This window comes from Spizellomyces punctatus (assembly GCF_000182565.1).
Source record: "Spizellomyces punctatus DAOM BR117 chromosome Unknown supercont1.2, whole genome shotgun sequence".
NCBI lineage: Eukaryota > Fungi > Chytridiomycota > Chytridiomycetes > Spizellomycetales > Spizellomycetaceae > Spizellomyces > Spizellomyces punctatus.
Genome location: NW_015971538.1, coordinates 651736 through 666669, shown reverse-complemented (window position 1 = coordinate 666669; position 14934 = coordinate 651736). Strand labels below are relative to the sequence as shown.

General features: G+C 47.3%; 7 protein-coding genes across 8 annotated transcripts; 4 read left to right on the top strand and 3 right to left on the bottom strand.

The window, feature by feature from the left end:
- Positions 1-428: 428 nt before the first annotated feature.
- Positions 429-2768, top strand: SPPG_01127 (CMGC/MAPK/P38 protein kinase). Its single transcript, XM_016749448.1, has 13 exons — positions 429-668; positions 765-812; positions 874-1047; positions 1120-1219; positions 1287-1298; positions 1366-1401; positions 1460-1548; positions 1611-1711; positions 1775-1813; positions 1882-1961; positions 2027-2105; positions 2173-2363; positions 2427-2768. Exons 1-13 carry the CDS (start codon positions 610-612, stop codon positions 2469-2471), a joined length of 1053 nt encoding a protein of 350 aa, XP_016611695.1. The 5' UTR covers positions 429-609; the 3' UTR covers positions 2472-2768.
- SPPG_01126 (uncharacterized protein) lies at positions 2376-3927 on the bottom strand. Its single transcript, XM_016749447.1, has 8 exons — positions 3626-3927; positions 3473-3555; positions 3308-3405; positions 3198-3240; positions 3054-3129; positions 2918-2988; positions 2705-2849; positions 2376-2633 (listed from the first exon to the last, which is right to left on the bottom strand). Exons 1-8 carry the CDS (start codon positions 3756-3758, stop codon positions 2629-2631), a joined length of 654 nt encoding a protein of 217 aa, XP_016611694.1. The 5' UTR covers positions 3759-3927; the 3' UTR covers positions 2376-2628.
- A 226-nt stretch (positions 3928-4153) lies between these two features.
- SPPG_01125 (uroporphyrinogen-III C-methyltransferase) lies at positions 4154-6231 on the top strand. The gene has a single exon (XM_016749446.1). The coding sequence runs from the start codon at positions 4183-4185 to the stop codon at positions 6088-6090; it is 1908 nt and encodes a 635-aa protein (XP_016611693.1). The 5' UTR covers positions 4154-4182; the 3' UTR covers positions 6091-6231.
- Positions 6232-6445: 214 nt separating this feature from the next.
- SPPG_01124 (uncharacterized protein) lies at positions 6446-9012 on the top strand. The gene is made up of 16 exons (XM_016749445.1): positions 6446-6742; positions 6797-6850; positions 6919-7007; positions 7068-7208; positions 7276-7364; positions 7427-7478; positions 7549-7562; positions 7624-7696; positions 7760-7944; positions 8006-8094; positions 8160-8198; positions 8259-8317; positions 8383-8457; positions 8526-8580; positions 8645-8811; positions 8873-9012. Exons 1-16 carry the CDS (start codon positions 6640-6642, stop codon positions 8918-8920), a joined length of 1332 nt encoding a protein of 443 aa, XP_016611692.1. The 5' UTR covers positions 6446-6639; the 3' UTR covers positions 8921-9012.
- SPPG_01123 lies at positions 8792-11129 on the bottom strand. Of its 2 annotated transcripts, none has more exons than XM_016749444.1 (9): positions 11101-11129; positions 10758-11039; positions 10463-10693; positions 10178-10407; positions 9896-10112; positions 9714-9821; positions 9536-9658; positions 9204-9464; positions 8792-9140 (listed from the first exon to the last, which is right to left on the bottom strand). In XM_016749444.1, exons 2-9 carry the CDS (start codon positions 10971-10973, stop codon positions 9039-9041), a joined length of 1488 nt encoding a protein of 495 aa, XP_016611691.1. In that variant the 5' UTR covers positions 10974-11039; positions 11101-11129; the 3' UTR covers positions 8792-9038. The 2 variants fall into 2 exon arrangements, with proteins under 2 accessions (XP_016611691.1, XP_016611690.1); XM_016749443.1 differs by lacking the exon at positions 11101-11129 and having other exon boundaries at positions 10758-10967; positions 11033-11076.
- Positions 11130-11224: 95 nt separating this feature from the next.
- SPPG_01122 (uncharacterized protein) lies at positions 11225-12726 on the top strand. The gene is made up of 2 exons (XM_016749442.1): positions 11225-11299; positions 11371-12726. Exons 1-2 carry the CDS (start codon positions 11274-11276, stop codon positions 12566-12568), a joined length of 1224 nt encoding a protein of 407 aa, XP_016611689.1. The 5' UTR covers positions 11225-11273; the 3' UTR covers positions 12569-12726.
- On the bottom strand, positions 12548-14856 carry SPPG_01121 (uncharacterized protein). The gene is made up of 6 exons (XM_016749441.1): positions 14400-14856; positions 13491-14319; positions 13286-13419; positions 13136-13214; positions 12905-13072; positions 12548-12833 (listed from the first exon to the last, which is right to left on the bottom strand). Exons 1-6 carry the CDS (start codon positions 14474-14476, stop codon positions 12735-12737), a joined length of 1386 nt encoding a protein of 461 aa, XP_016611688.1. The 5' UTR covers positions 14477-14856; the 3' UTR covers positions 12548-12734.
- Between the last annotated feature and the right edge of the window lie 78 nt (positions 14857-14934).

The window sequence follows — 14934 nt, the reverse complement described above, 5'->3', positions numbered from 1 at the left end:
CCCGATCCGCCATTGCCCTTGGTTTATCCCTTGCCTCAGCGTTGTTGCCAACTGGCCAACTACAGCCTTAGAATGTGGCTTTTTGTTTTCCAATGCGTGCTTTCATCCCTTTTGTGCTCGCGAGGAGATCATGAGGCCTTTGGGCAAGAAAGGTTATCAGCCACGTACAAATGCCATGATCGTTGAGGAGCCCAAAAAGGACTCGAATTAGGGGCATTTTGCAACCTCACCTTGTACCCTCCAATGACGAAACGCATCGAACAACAAGCCGAAAGAAAGGCCTGGAAGTGCGTACTCCCGTGGGGGGTTACGCTCTCTCGGCTCTAACAAAATTTACATCCAAACTCTCGGGAGCAGACATGACGTCACGTCATGCTTAGTTCAAATCCAAGCATTTAAAGCTGAGGGGAGCGCATGATTCACGCCTTTTGTCCACTCAGCCTCCACAGGTTTCTTTCTTCCCACCCTTCCGGTCTATCCCTTGTCAGCAGGCAAACCACGGTCCTCCTTTTTTCTTTTGTCTAGCAGCTGCATACACGCAAAGCAGACTGTCCTTTACCACCATTCTTCCTGTCACCCGCCATTCACCCACGCACCACAATTCCCATCATGGCCGCCGATTTCCAGCGCTACTCTGTGTTTGGTACGATTTTTGAAGTCACCCAACGGTAAGGAAACAAACCAAAAAGTGACGCCTCCTAGCGCAGCAACTGTCACTAGACATCCCGGCGTATTGACCTAGTTCTCCCATTTTTCCCCACCAGATACACCGACCTTCAGCCTGTCGGAATGGGCGCTTTTGGTCTCGTATGGTATGGTGTCTGGTTGCCATTGCGGAGTTATTATCGCCCATCATTTATCCGCTTTCTTCAGTTCGGCAAAAGATCAATTGACGGGCATGAACGTGGCCATCAAAAAGATTATGAAGCCATTTAGCACACCAGTGTTAGCCAAACGTACCTATCGAGAGCTGAAGTTGCTCAAGCATCTGCGACACGATAACGTTATCAGTCTCAGCGATATTTTCATCTCTCCTCTGGAGGACATGTGTGTATAAACATGATACATATGTTTTGGATCTTGAGAATATCAACCAACACACACTTGCAAATCGTTCAGATACTTTGTAACGGAGCTACTGGGGACAGATCTGCATCGTCTGTTGACATCGCGGCCATTGGACAAGCAATTCATTCAATACTTTCTATATCAGATTTTGGTAAGCCTCATCTGCATGTTGTTTTCCGAAAGGTCTACAGCGCTAACACGAACATTCTTGTTGGCAGCGCGGTTTGAAGGTGAGATCGTTCAATGAGAGAACATAACCAGATCCGACCAGGAAGTCTTATTGCAATTGTTCTACAGTACGTGCACTCCGCGGGCGTCGTGCATCGTGACCTGGTGAGTTCCAATGTCCACATGCACTCATGATGAACAGAATGATGACCAAAAAATTCAGAAACCAAGTAACATTCTGGTGAACGAGAACTGTGATTTGAAGATATGTGACTTCGGACTAGCGCGTGTGACTGAAAGTCAAATGACGGGGTAGGTTAACCACCACAGTACTACCTTTCGTGGTCAACCATTCATTTTGTGTCTCCTCGCAGATATGTGTCAACAAGATATTACCGTGCCCCCGAAATTATGCTGACGTGGCAGAAGTACGATGAGGCCGTGGATATCTGGAGTGTGGGATGCATTTTTGCTGGTAGGGTGGTACTTCTTTTCCTCAGCGAACCGGGCAAAAGCCTAATCCATTTTGTCTTAAAAGAAATGCTGGAGGGGAAGCCGCTGTTTCCGGGGAAAGATCGTAGGTTTTATGCACAATACGCACCATGAGCGTAGAGCTCGCGCGAACTAATGTTTTCCTGAGATTAGACGTCAATCAGTTTTCGATCATTACCGAGCTACTTGGTACTCCTCCAGAGGATGTTATTCAGACGATTTGCAGTGAGAATGTGCGTATATATTGCTCAGGACGCTTTCGCATCTGCATGTCAAGTAACAAATCTTTACATTATAGACACTGCGATTTGTCCAATCGCTACCGAAACGCGAGAAAATCCCCTTCAGCAAGCGGTTCCCACATGCCGACCCAATGGGTACGATCAACTTAACTTAGCGCGTGTTATGTCCCACGCGCCCAGTTATTAAATTTCGTCCCTACAGCTGTGGATATTCTCGAAAAGATGCTTGTGTTTGACCCACAGAAGCGTATTACTGCTCCAGAAGCATTAGCGCACCCATATTTAGCTCCTTACCACGACCCATCCGATGAGCCAGTTGCCGAAACAGCGTTCGACTGGTCTTTCACAGAGGCGGACCTTACGGTGGACGAATGGAAAACGAGGATCTACCAGGTACGGTCATCATCATCAGGCCAGCAAGGGAAATTTATTCTGTTAACACCACATTTGGTACAGGAGGTACTAGATTTTCACTCAACAACTCAAGCCACGCCTCAGTAGTACAATCAACCATTGACCACCAATCTGGTGCTAGACAACAGACAAGATGTTGAGATTTCAATCTCCTCTTGTTACTTGAATTGAGTGGACTTGGCCATCGGATGCAATTGAGTTGTATATATTAGTGATAGAAACATATCGTCTTTGGACGGCAGTTTTACACTTTTGGTGTATTCAGAAGTAGGTTAAATGTTAGCTTCAGTGAGCGAATACCAGTTCAGATGAAACCTTACCAAGTTTCTTTGCAACAAAAAAGTTCTTGAGATGCCGAATTTGCCATAGACAGGTGACTCCCAAAACTAGGAGCTGAGCAAGAGTCCAGTTGCGAACGTGTGAGTTGGCTCTTTCACTGGTGTTTCGGAACTCGACTTCGCGTTCCTAAATCCACCAGTATCATGAGGTTAAGATACGAGTTCGTAAACAGCTGCTGACTCGTGCTTGCTAACCTTCTGGTATTGCTGCTCCCGACGAATACTTGCGACCTTAACGTTCAGCTCACGTACACGCAGTGCCAAGTCTTTTTGGTGATTCAAAGTTAGGGTCCATCGCAGCAGTGGCCGCGCAACCGAAGCTGGTACATACCGCTCAATGCCTCCTTCTTCGCGTCAGGTAAGTTATCGTGTGTTGCGTCTCCAAAGAGCAAATCAAGATGCAATTTCTGCAATCGACCCAAACATTAAAACAAGAGTATTTAATACTTGAATAGAACCTCTTGGAGATATTTACAGTCTTGCTTGAATCCGAGAACCATCCATTACTGGTAGTCGAACTGGTCCATCAAGCGTAGATGATATGAGATCGGATTTATCACGGGCGCTATGAGCTTCGAAACCTACAAGCAAATGGCATATTCCCCAGCATCGGCTGTAGAGAAGGTGAAACGTCCTTTGGGATCTCCCTTTTGGTTCACAATAACGTGACGGCTTTCGAGGTGCTATATAACGGGTACAAAAAGGTTAGTTAAGAAGCGCCCTTTCCTTTACGGGCGGGACCTTGTTTACCTCGACCGATATCTGGATTTTATTCTCGTGGTCAGCAGAGTAGCTGTTTGAGGATTCTGAGAACAACTCAGATTTGTAGTTGCCTAAATGTAGCAAGAATGTAAATAGTTTAGAACTGTCGATATAGACAACCAAGCGAACGATGGTGCAGACCAACTACAGTCGTGTCGGCAGGTAGCTCCTCAATAAAACATTTCTTAGCCGACCCTTCTAGGTAGAAATACAGCGCGTTCACATTGGACAAGGTGAACCCGATGACGAGAAGGACGGCTATTAGAGGTCGCATCGTGAATAAATGAGGATCTATCTACGACAGATTTCCGTTCGCGAGGCCAAATGCCATTGTGATACGTTGCCCGTGTTTGGAATGCCCAACCATGAATGAAACCGGTTGGACTCTGATCAGACTGCCTTCCACAGATCGCAGGACGTTCGCACTCGCCATGAAGGGTGCTCTATTGGGCATAAAAACACAGGACAAAGTACGAACGAGTCGTATGAGCACGTCTGCCAAACTTAATGCAATCATATAATCAATAGGATCTTGTTACGGCTTCACATTCTGGGCAACTACGCCCACTTGTCCGCGCATTTGATGGAGATATCTCATGCAAAAGGGCGATCAGTCACGTGACCTAGTGTGGTCTCGTGCAGTCTTTGTGGGCTTGGTTTTCTCACACACTGTTGCCGCCGTCATCCGCAAAGAAGAGATGCCTGAACCTCGGAAGGTTACAGGCGGTGCGTCCTTTATTGTAGGATATCGACTGGGTGGGAAGCATGTTTTAGTCGTGGGTGGTGGGAAGGAAGCGTCCGGAAGAGTATTCTTCGCCCTGGACGCTGACGCCAGAGTTACTGTGGTTTGCCCGGCTTCTGGCCTCAATAAGGATGTCGAGACTCGAGTGCATAATGGGGAGATTGTCCACATTGATCGAAACTTTGTTGATTCGGACCTTGACCACGCGGACATGGTCCTGTCGTGCATTGACGAGCATGACGAATCGCGCCGTATCGCCACGTTGTGCCGCAAGCGTCGTATACCTGTCAACTGTGCAGACATTCCAGAACTGTGCGACTTTTACTTCATGGCGCAGCATCGGAACGGCTCACTTCAAATTGGTGTTTCGACCAACGGTTGCGGACCTCGGCTAGGTGCTAGGCTGCGAGATCACGTTGTGTTATCTCTACCCCCAAGAACGGCGGAGGCAGTGGATAAAATAGGGTCGGTAAGGAAAAAGATCAGGGAAGCCGATCCCGATCCTGAAAGCAGTGGACGGCGTATGAGGTGGTTGAGTCGGTTATGCGATATATGGTCATTTGAGGAAATCGCGGCGTTGGAGGAAGATGGAGTTTTGGAGCTATTAGATGCCTATGAAAGAGGGGACAAGGAACCGCCTCCACCTCCTGGAAGGAGGGGAGAAAACGCGAACGGCAAAAACGGCGTAGGCGATGGCCATGAAGATCGCAGTGCAGCAGGTTTAACTCTGATACAGTATGCTCACTCAGTCCCTTTGGTCGGAGCAACAGTCGATACTGTGGCTTCTGCTACAGGAAGCGCTTGGAACTTGACCACATCTGCAGTTTCTGGTAGCATTGAAACAGCCTCTGCCATTGGAGGCCATGCATTGGATATTACAAGCACTTATGCGCGGGCTCTTAAAGAGACAGGATCCGCTTACATCCAGTATGCTGTGACATGTACTGAGGATATTGTTGAAAATGGACTCCGCCTCTTGCCAGAAGCGGTTTCTCGAGTAGCAAGAGGCACGTTGTGCCTCCTGCCACTTCCCATTCACGTCTCACCCCGTCCAGAAGGAGGCATCACACTTGTTGGGGCCGGTCCTGGGGATCCAGGATTGCTGACTCTACGCGCACTTGACGCCATTCGGACCGCTGATCTTGTTGTGTCAGACCAACTTATTTCCGACCAGATACTGGCTCTTGTACCTCGTAAGAGACTGCATCTTGTTCAAAAGAAGGCCGCCGGGAAATCGGATGCCTCTCAGAATGATGCCAACGAAACTTGCCTGGCTGCATTATCCCGCGGACTCAATGTGGTACGTCTGAAAGGGGGCGATCCTTTCTTGTTTGGTCGCGGCGGGGAAGAGGTCGCATTCTTCCGCGAGAAAGGATACGAACCGAAAATCGTTCCCGGTATCAGCTCCTGCATTGCAGCTCCTGAAAGTGCTTTCATTCCCGTGACGCACCGTGGTGTCGCTGATCAGCTTCTGGTGTTATCTGGTCGTGGAGAAGGCGGCGCATTCCCGGAAGTGCCTCCGCACTATGAGAAGCGAACGACCGTCGTTCTTATGGCCGTTGGTAGACTACAAGAACTGGTTGATCGTATGATTGAAAAAGGTTATCCGAACGACTGTCCTGCAGCTGTTGTGGAGAAGGGATGTTGGAGAGATGGCTCTGAGCGAGTAGTTGACGGAACACTGCAAACTATCGTTGGAAGAGTTAAGGATGCAGCAGTAGGAGCACCGGCACTATTAGTGGTTGGCGACGCGGTCTCGGTTCTTCGGTCAGCTCCGGTAGAGGAGCCACAGGGATTTATTACGGATGGCACTATTAGCCACAGCAGCGGAGAAATCAACGGCGCAATGGTAGAACACAATTGAATGCAACATATCTGCGATCCCCCGCTAGTATCATTAGCTTTGTTTTGCGATTTGGCGCCTGTAGCATGATCGCGCTTCTACCTGTAAAAAGCATATTTTTGTACATTTATATCGAATTTAACATACTCTAGCTTCAGCAAACCCGGATCAAATCCGCATTGTGGTCAATGATCAAGTTCACTTGGTCTGGAACCGCAAGGTATGGCGTGTTGGCACTTGGTATAATGTCAATGAACCACTGCTCCCAGTGCCTTGGGATTGCAGATCGGGATTGTGGCTTAGGAAGAATTACATAATCCGTCCCGACCGGTTGCTTCCCAGGAAGAATATCACAGAGTCCATCCCAGGTTAATTGTGATTTTCACGCTCTCCGAATCACTCAGCAGCTTGAAGGAGTCTCCCAGTCCAAATAAGATGGATCCCCTTGAAGCCCGCATTCCTTAAAAAGAATTCCAGTGAACGTGGGACGTCTCCACATTTCGTAATCACTCTGTTCGTAGTAAATGGAGCCTGCCTTACCTAGGCCGTGAGGGTAACTACCGTGCGGTAATGGCAGCAGCGGCATGCAGGGAGGATGTGCAAGAGCGACGACTCTACTATGTCATGGCCGAAACAGGGCCCCAAGTTGTTAAAGACGTTTTAGAGAGCAAAGGTATAGCCCTTTGGTTTTGATTGAAAAATCGTTTACTAAAAAGTTTCCGTACAGGATGGCTACCATATGTAGAAGGGAAGAGCCTATACTGGAATTTGTGGTGGAAAGGTACTTTACGCACGTTCAATGCCTTCCAATGCCCCCAAATGACTAACAGTTTTCGAACAACTCTACAGGCTCCCGTTACAGAAAATCAGACTACGAAGCTTGTCAACCATGGCAAAGACTCAATCATTTTCCCAAAACCTTGAACCTCACTCGCAAGGTATTTCTCGTTAACCTGTTTCGCATGCCACACAAAATGCCAATGAGAATCCCACCATAGGATACGTTATACCGCTTACTCAAGACTATGCGAGGAATTTATGGCCCCATTTATGATTTTGTCCCTCTCACCTTTTCGTTGCCAAATGATTATGTGCGATTCGTTAGGGTCTATGCTGAGGAGGATGAACAGGGTGTCAAGGTGGGCATCTCGCACCCGTTGCTGTAATCTAAATGATGAGAGTCTCTGAATTTGACCGTCCTGATAGGGTTTGTGGATCTGTAAGCCCGCTGATCTGAGTAGGGGACGAGGGATTTTTCTCTTTAGAGACTTGCATGAGTTGACGTACGATTGCAAGTAAGCCGAGATAATACCCTTTGACCATTAACACGATGTCAATCTTACTCCATATATTTTAGTGTCATTGTGCAACGATATATCTCCAATCCCATGTTAATATCTGGGTACAAGGTTAGCGGTTGATTAGTACCGATCTGGCATTTTCCTCTTTCTCTAACTCTCTACCTCGTTGCTGACAAAGTTCGACATAAGATGGTATGCAAGATGGACGGAGCTTATTATCAGCTGGCGACAAAGTGCTTATATGCCCTGTTAGCTATGTCGTCGTACGATCCTACAACCCCCTCGTCGTCTACTTGAATCAAGAAGGGATAGCCCGGTTCGCAACGGTACGAGATCTACCGTTACGACGAGCAACAACCAGACAACTAACCTAGCAAATCGACCAAAAGAGCGTATACACAACCACAGAGCTATCAAACGTATACGCGCACCTAACCAATACCTCCATCAACAAATTCTCCCCATCCCTTTCACATGAAAAGGATGAGGTTGGGAGTGGGTGTAGATGGACTCTTGGAAAGTTGAGGACATGGTTTGAAGGCATGGGCGTGGATTTTGAGAAGATTTGGAGAAAGTTTGTATCGCCATGAGTTTATTTATATTGTGGGAGAGAACCTGACGTTCATTTTTTTCAGGATACAGGGAATCATTTTGTTAACCTTGTTACCAGTGGCTGTGGAAGTGCCATTAGTGCCGGCAGGGTGCTTTGAGCTATATGGATTTGGTACCGTTTCCTTTGCACTTTTGTATTTTGGCTTCAGTATGACTGATTTGGCAATATTCTTTTAGATATTATGTTGGACGAGAACTTGCGACCGCATCTTCTTGGTACGACAAATCTTTAGCTTAACGATTTCTCGCGACCTTACATTAGTATTCTCTCTGCAGAAGTAAACTTTGGTCCAGCCCTGTCTCTTGACACGGACGTAGACGTTGAGATCAAAAAAGTATTTCACTCAGCGTTCGAATAATAATTTGGAAAACAAGCGAATTTAACATTTCATTCTCACAGCCGCTCATTGAAGATATCATAAACCTCGTGGAGATATCTGATGAGCAAGCCCGAATGGCAGTAAATCATGCATTGGTGAGCAAAGGCGATTTTATATGGGAACCTGGGGTTTCCTCCACCGCATGTGCTCATTGTTTGTACAGGGTATCTCGGGACGACCTGCTACAAGGGGAAGCAGGTCACAGTTGGTTGCGCTAGGTACGAAACACTTCCCTTAGGTGGAGCCCAACTAAGAAGATACTCATCATCCTCTAAAATGTAGACAAGAAACGATTCACCTCCCTCCCTGAATTGACACGGACCAATAGTTTAATGAAGCAGAAAGCTCGGTCCAATAGAGCACAGAGGAATGTTGGACGATTACGAAGGATCATGCCTTTTAATGATACCACAGCAGAGCTGGTGTGTCATCCACTCGCAGTTGGAAAGGTTGTTGCAGTTTTGCATGGTTTACTTACATTTATGACATGCTTACCTCTCTGTCATGCAGCCTGCACTGAAGCAAATCATCCAGGAAATCAGAAGAACGTTACTGTAATCAGCCGAGTCGAGTGTAAGAACCCTGATATATATGACATCTAGTAATAGGTTGTTTGAAAACAAATTATCAACAGAGACAGTGTACGCAACTACGTATTTTTTTTTGTATATTCAACTTAAAGGGGGGGAGCAGAATGGGGGTGGATGCCCATTGACTCGAACTTTCTGCGAAACTCTTCGTCGAATAGGTCGAGATCTTTCTGATCTCTCAGAACGCCCTAGATAACCACAATCAGGTATTTGAATCACACGCAAAAAGGAAAGGACTCGCAATCATTCACCTTTGGTAGATAGCCCAACAGACTTGCAGCATGCTCCCGCAACAATCTCTGACGCTCCTGCTCCACAACGGCCTGTCGATATTTCTCCAGTTCCTCCTCGCGTTTCTGAGCCTCCAAAGCCATCTCGTGTTCCTTTTGCAATAGGAGGCGTCGTTCTTGGATGAGCGCATCAACTGCCCGCTTGTGCTCAAGTTGTTTCATGCGTCGGCGTTGGGCATTCATTTGCTCAAGCTTTTCGTCTTCGGCGTACTTTTGCATCATCTTTTTTGGTTACATGGGAATAACGTTATAATGCTTGTCGGTACGGATTTTTGAATATAGCATATTGATACCTTTTTCCGGAACTCCTCCTCCTCTTCCTGCTCTTGCAAACGTCGGAATCTCTTTTCGAGAATTTGCTCGCGATAGGCGTCGATGAGTTCCAATCTCTTTCTGATTCGAGACTCCAACAGTTCCTGTATATGACATCAACATTTTGATCTGCAATAAGATACCAAGTCGCATGTTTACCTGATCCCTTCTACGAGACTCCTCCTCTTGCTCTTCTTGGTACAGTTCGATGCGAAGCTGTTCGAGCTCAGCCTTGGCGCGTTCTTGTCGTTCCATCTCGGCGGCCAGCTGACAGGAGGGATAGTTCCCATATTTAAAAACTAGCCAAAACTTTGCAGTCTGTGTCCAAAATGGAAGCATACCCTGTCGTAGATAACATTCCGCTCGTCGTCCCGGTGCTTCTTTACAGCTTGCAATTCCTCCTCCCTTGCCCTTTGCATTTGAGCATATTCTTCAATTCTTCTATTCTCCGCCATCTGTCGTTCCTTTTCTTCCTGCCTCCATCGTTCTCGTTCGACAATAAACTGTTCAATGTATTGTTTGGTCTCGTTTTGCTTTTCCAGTCTATGGCGCGCCTCACTTTTCACATCATGAAGCAATTGATTAGCACGTATCTCGGCGTACGAGAAAGTACCGCAGCATACCGCTCATCCTCCTCCATAATCTTCCGCACAATCGCATCCACCATCTCCTTTTCACGCAAAAACTGCTCAAATTCAGCCTGCTGTCGCGCCTCTTGTTCGAGGAGCTGGTCATTAAGTGCTTTATGGTACTCTAGTGATTTTTCGTAGGCTTCGCGGTCCTTTTCGAGATCTTGCTGCTTTTGCTTCTCAAGCTGTCGGTTCATCTCAGCGATAAGCTCAGCTTCTTTTGCCTGTTAAACGAGCCCATTAGATTCGATCTTTCAGTCTTGTGAAATCATTCCGTACCTTGAGCTGTTGCAGATGAAGAACTTTCTCCTGCATCTGGAGTGACCGCTCCTTGTTCATATAGGCATAATTCAACTTTTTCTCCAACTCCCGCAACTCGGTACTATTTTCGCGAATGGATTGTCGCATCTTCTCCTCCCGTAGACGATTTAGCTCGAGTTTTTCGGCTTCTTGTTCCATCTCCTGTTCTCGTTGAATTTGTGCCTCACGTTGTATTCTTTTCTTTGCTGCCTACACAAACTTGTCAACATCCCTAATCGTATTATTTCTGGCAGTGGCAACGAATGAAACCAACATCCATGAGCTCTTCATAAGTCTTCCTCTCTTCCTCCCGGATGCGTTGATTTCGCAGCCGTCGTTTGGCATCAACACGGTCATCAGAGTCCAAATTGCTTCGAAACACAGCATCTCGATTCAATTTGGTTAACAGGTCTTCTCGTTCAAGTTCTTTTCGTCTTAGTTCCTGATCTCGTCGTTCGAGGAGATGCCGACGGGTTGTCGTCGCCTTCATAATGAGAATAAGCCAAGATTAATGACTTTTCAGCGCATATTCCTAATCGCTTAACCTGCCATGTTGCTGGAATGTCCTAGTGTTAAACGAAGGGACTGGGTGTGAGTAACCACATAACCACCATTACCTGATCGTCGGAGTTTCCCAATATGTCCGATTGTGCTACAATCCATAAAAAGACATATGACGACGGCGTAGTCACCGTCACCGGAATAGGGCCCTCGGAGTGATTGCTTTTGTTCAACAGTGACAGCAAATTGCCAATTTGTACCTGGTCAGTTTGGTTCGCCAGTATGAACAATGTCTCGTTGGGAGGACTTGACAAGGTAGGTCGAACGTGGGAGTTAATAAGCTCTCTTGGTAAGCACCGAACTGGTACTCATGTTCCAATTCGTAGGTCCGCTTGTGTCATGCCGCTTGTTGCCCTCCGCCACGTACCCTCCTTCATCCGCTCCCTTACACTCGGCCGAGGCCGCAAACGTTCGCCGTATAGCATAATACGACTAGCTGTCTCTAGCGTAGTAGTCATATTTTTTGTCTATTATCTTTTCGTACACCTGCCCCAGCCAGTGCACTACTCAAGTCCTCTTCGAGCGCCGTCATTATTGGCGGATCCCATATGCCTCATAAGGCAAACGGGGTGGTCGCTCGGGTATATGATCAAGAGAGATAAGTCGCCTTGTTCGGAGGTTTTTATGCGGCATGTTGTCACCAAGGACTTGGTTGAGAGGGGATGGGAGAAACGGACGCTTGGTGCATATCGGGCTGAGGAAGCAAAGGAGGGTGAAGGAAGACATCCCATTTTGACTGGGGAATGTTTCGAAAAAGAGGACTGCCCAGTCGTATGGGTGTCCATGGGAAGTCGCTGCTCAAAAGGCTTCAACCGATTAGCTGCAAACCTGCAAAGCGCTGGAATCCCACTGGCCATTATCGGGTACCCAGACCGATGGAAAGGATTCGGTCACCGAATACGCCTGTATCATGATTACCTCCTAACACTACCAGATGACTCTTTGGTTATCCTGTCGGACGGCGATGACGTGATTTTCGCGCGATGCGACATCAAGGAAGTAGAGGAAGCGTACAAACGCCTAAATACATCCGTGGTTTTCACTGCGGAGCCATATTGCTGGCCATATACGAGTATTTGGTCCCAATATCCGGAAGTACCGCCTCCACCACCAACCAGTGCGGGCCATCGGTCCGGGAGTCGGTACCTGAATGCGGGAACAGTGATAGGCACTGCAGCCGCATTACGAGAGTTTCTTGCCCATTCTTATAATAAGGGCGGAAGCGAATGTGCCGATGACCAAGGCGCATTTACATACACCTTCTTAGAGCGCCTGGAATTGCTCGGCGGTGACAAGAATAATCCAAATTGGCAGAAAATGGGGGTGACATTGGATTACTACCAAGATATTTTTATGAGCTTGCAAGCAACCGTCATGGCGGATTTAAAAGTAGACGTTAGAGCTGGACGTGTACGCAACCGACTAACGGGTGGAAATGCATGTATATTGCATCAGAACGGTAACAAGGATGAAAGTCAGATACTTGAAGCGTTGGTGGAGAGGTTGGGTGTAAATAACTGGTAGTCTAAAAACGTTAGAGACAATCCCCAGTTTCATATCTAGCGATATTAACACAGTAACATAGAGTCCTTTCGCCAGATGCTACGTAGGGGGTATCTCTAAATATACTATTTCTACTAATTATAAAAGTATTTTATACAGATCGTATCATTAAACTTTTGAACAGCATCTATCGTAGTACTTGACAACTAGGACAAAGCCACGACTCTGGTATCAGTTTTACATCAGTAAGTGAGACGCAAGCGCCGTGAAACCAATTGTGGCAGCGCTATGAGAATCAAGACTCGACGGTTAATCACCAAAGGCCAGGGATGCACGCCGAAATGGACAGGTACTCACGTCACAGTCTAACATAACTGTTTCTCCATATCCCTTGTCGCAGATTGTGCACTTGATCTCGGGTACCGGAATGTTTCCTCCTAGCTCCAGAGAAGACAGGTCAGCGGGTTCATTTGGTGCCTTGTCGGTAAGCTGCAAAGCCTGGAGGAAGCTGAAATCCGATAATGTCTGCGGTCCATGGTGCGTGAGGACGTGAAAAGGCCGACAATGACTTGTCTGGTTGAAACATACCGGAGACGATACCATGCTGGGATTTGTATTAGTTGGCGGTACAGTGGAATAGGTGACATTTCGAACTGAATGAAAATCACTTTGATGCGCAGCGAACAAGATAATGAGCTCATACAGAACAATTAGAGTCATGGTTACACAATCACTTACTGATTAGATTTCCTTTTTTTTGGTTGTGTTGGTAAAACGAGGTCATTTGGTGTCAGTGGTGTAAGAGGAGCGTCGGACGTAGGCATTAATGGTTGCATTGACTGTAACTGCAAATTCCATTCACCATGTTCCTGCTGCAGTACATGGAACTGTCGTAAGCTCAACTCCATCAGATCAAAGAACCTTGTGAAACGGTGCGGCTGACCTTAACGGATTGATTCAATTCTGTCGCGTATGACTGTCCGCCTTGCGAAGATTGTACAGAAGACTGAAGTGAATGATTAAACGATACTGCTCCAGTACTGGCCGCCGAGGTCCCCATGTCCATGGGATATGGGGTACCTTGAGCAGAGAGTATGGATGGTTGCTGCAGCTCAACTGGGGAAGTGAGTCCGGTGGGAGTGTCATAGGGTGACGACGTAATTGAGAACGATTGTTGGTGCGGTAGAGATGAGGCGGGAGCATTATTCAGAAACCGCTGCTGTAGATTCTGACTATCAAATGACGATGGTCCGCTGAGAGTTCGTGTATGCATTCCCGTATGAAAAGTTCCCGTGAGCAATTTTGACGGAGTGTTCAGGTCCCTGGGTTTGTTAAGCTCAACAGGTGACATTGACAGTGTCCCTGACAAAACGACAGGCTGAAGCGGATCAAGCGCAGGAGAGTAATGCTGGAGCATACTGTGCTGCTTCAATAATTGATTTTGCAAATTTTGCACTGCCATTTTCAGCTCGTTATTCTCTCGCCGAAGACGTTCAATCAGCGGATCCGCTCCGTGGGCAACCACAGGATAGGACTTTGTAAGCTGGCCTGCAAACTGGCCTCGCCGCATCCGATCCATGTCCATCTCTAACTCAACAATCCGCCGTTTGAGCTGATCAATGTATTCCTTTGCTTTTTGCATGATAACGACGGTGGACGGTTTGTCTTTCGTTTGCAAGCTTGGGACCGCTTCCCTCAACTCTTCCAGTTTGCATTTTTGGTGCTGGCGGCGCTTTCGTTCCAATTCATTGTGATTCGCCCGCTTGGGTTTTCTACGACAAGCAGCAATTCGAGCTCGTTAACATGACAATGTTCTTCAAATCAGTGGAAAAACACAGTTAAAAACCCTTACGGCTTGGTGGCACTTTTGGCAGTGGACGCGTCGAGGCTTTCAGTGTCGCTAACGGCGCTACTTTCAGGAGAGATCATCACGCTGAAGCGCGTCAGATGGTCCCTCCCTACAAGCGGAAGATGGCTTGGTCCTTTAGACGACAGGCAGTTTCGGCAGACGTGGGCCTGCTAATGTCGGTTGGGAGAGGTGCAATGTGCTGCTCAAGGATTGTTCGAGATGGGTGTTCCATTCAGCCACCAGCTAGTTTTGCGCTCGGCACACACGTGTCGTATCGAGCGATAACAGAGATGAAATGCAAAGCCGATGAATTGCGAAGTTGTTAAATATGAGGGTGCATGAGAAGAGAAGGAGAGCTGAGGCTGAACGTGGCCCTCAGCAACGCAAGCAACGCAAGCAAAGCAAGCGCAACCTGTCAAAAGGAGCAAGGGAAGGAAAAACCGGATTTTTCCTTTTGGCGACGCACAGCTTTGGAGCCTTTTGGACATAAAAAAAATGGTTTTTCCCACAAATCTGGAGCAATGGATTGACGTCAATT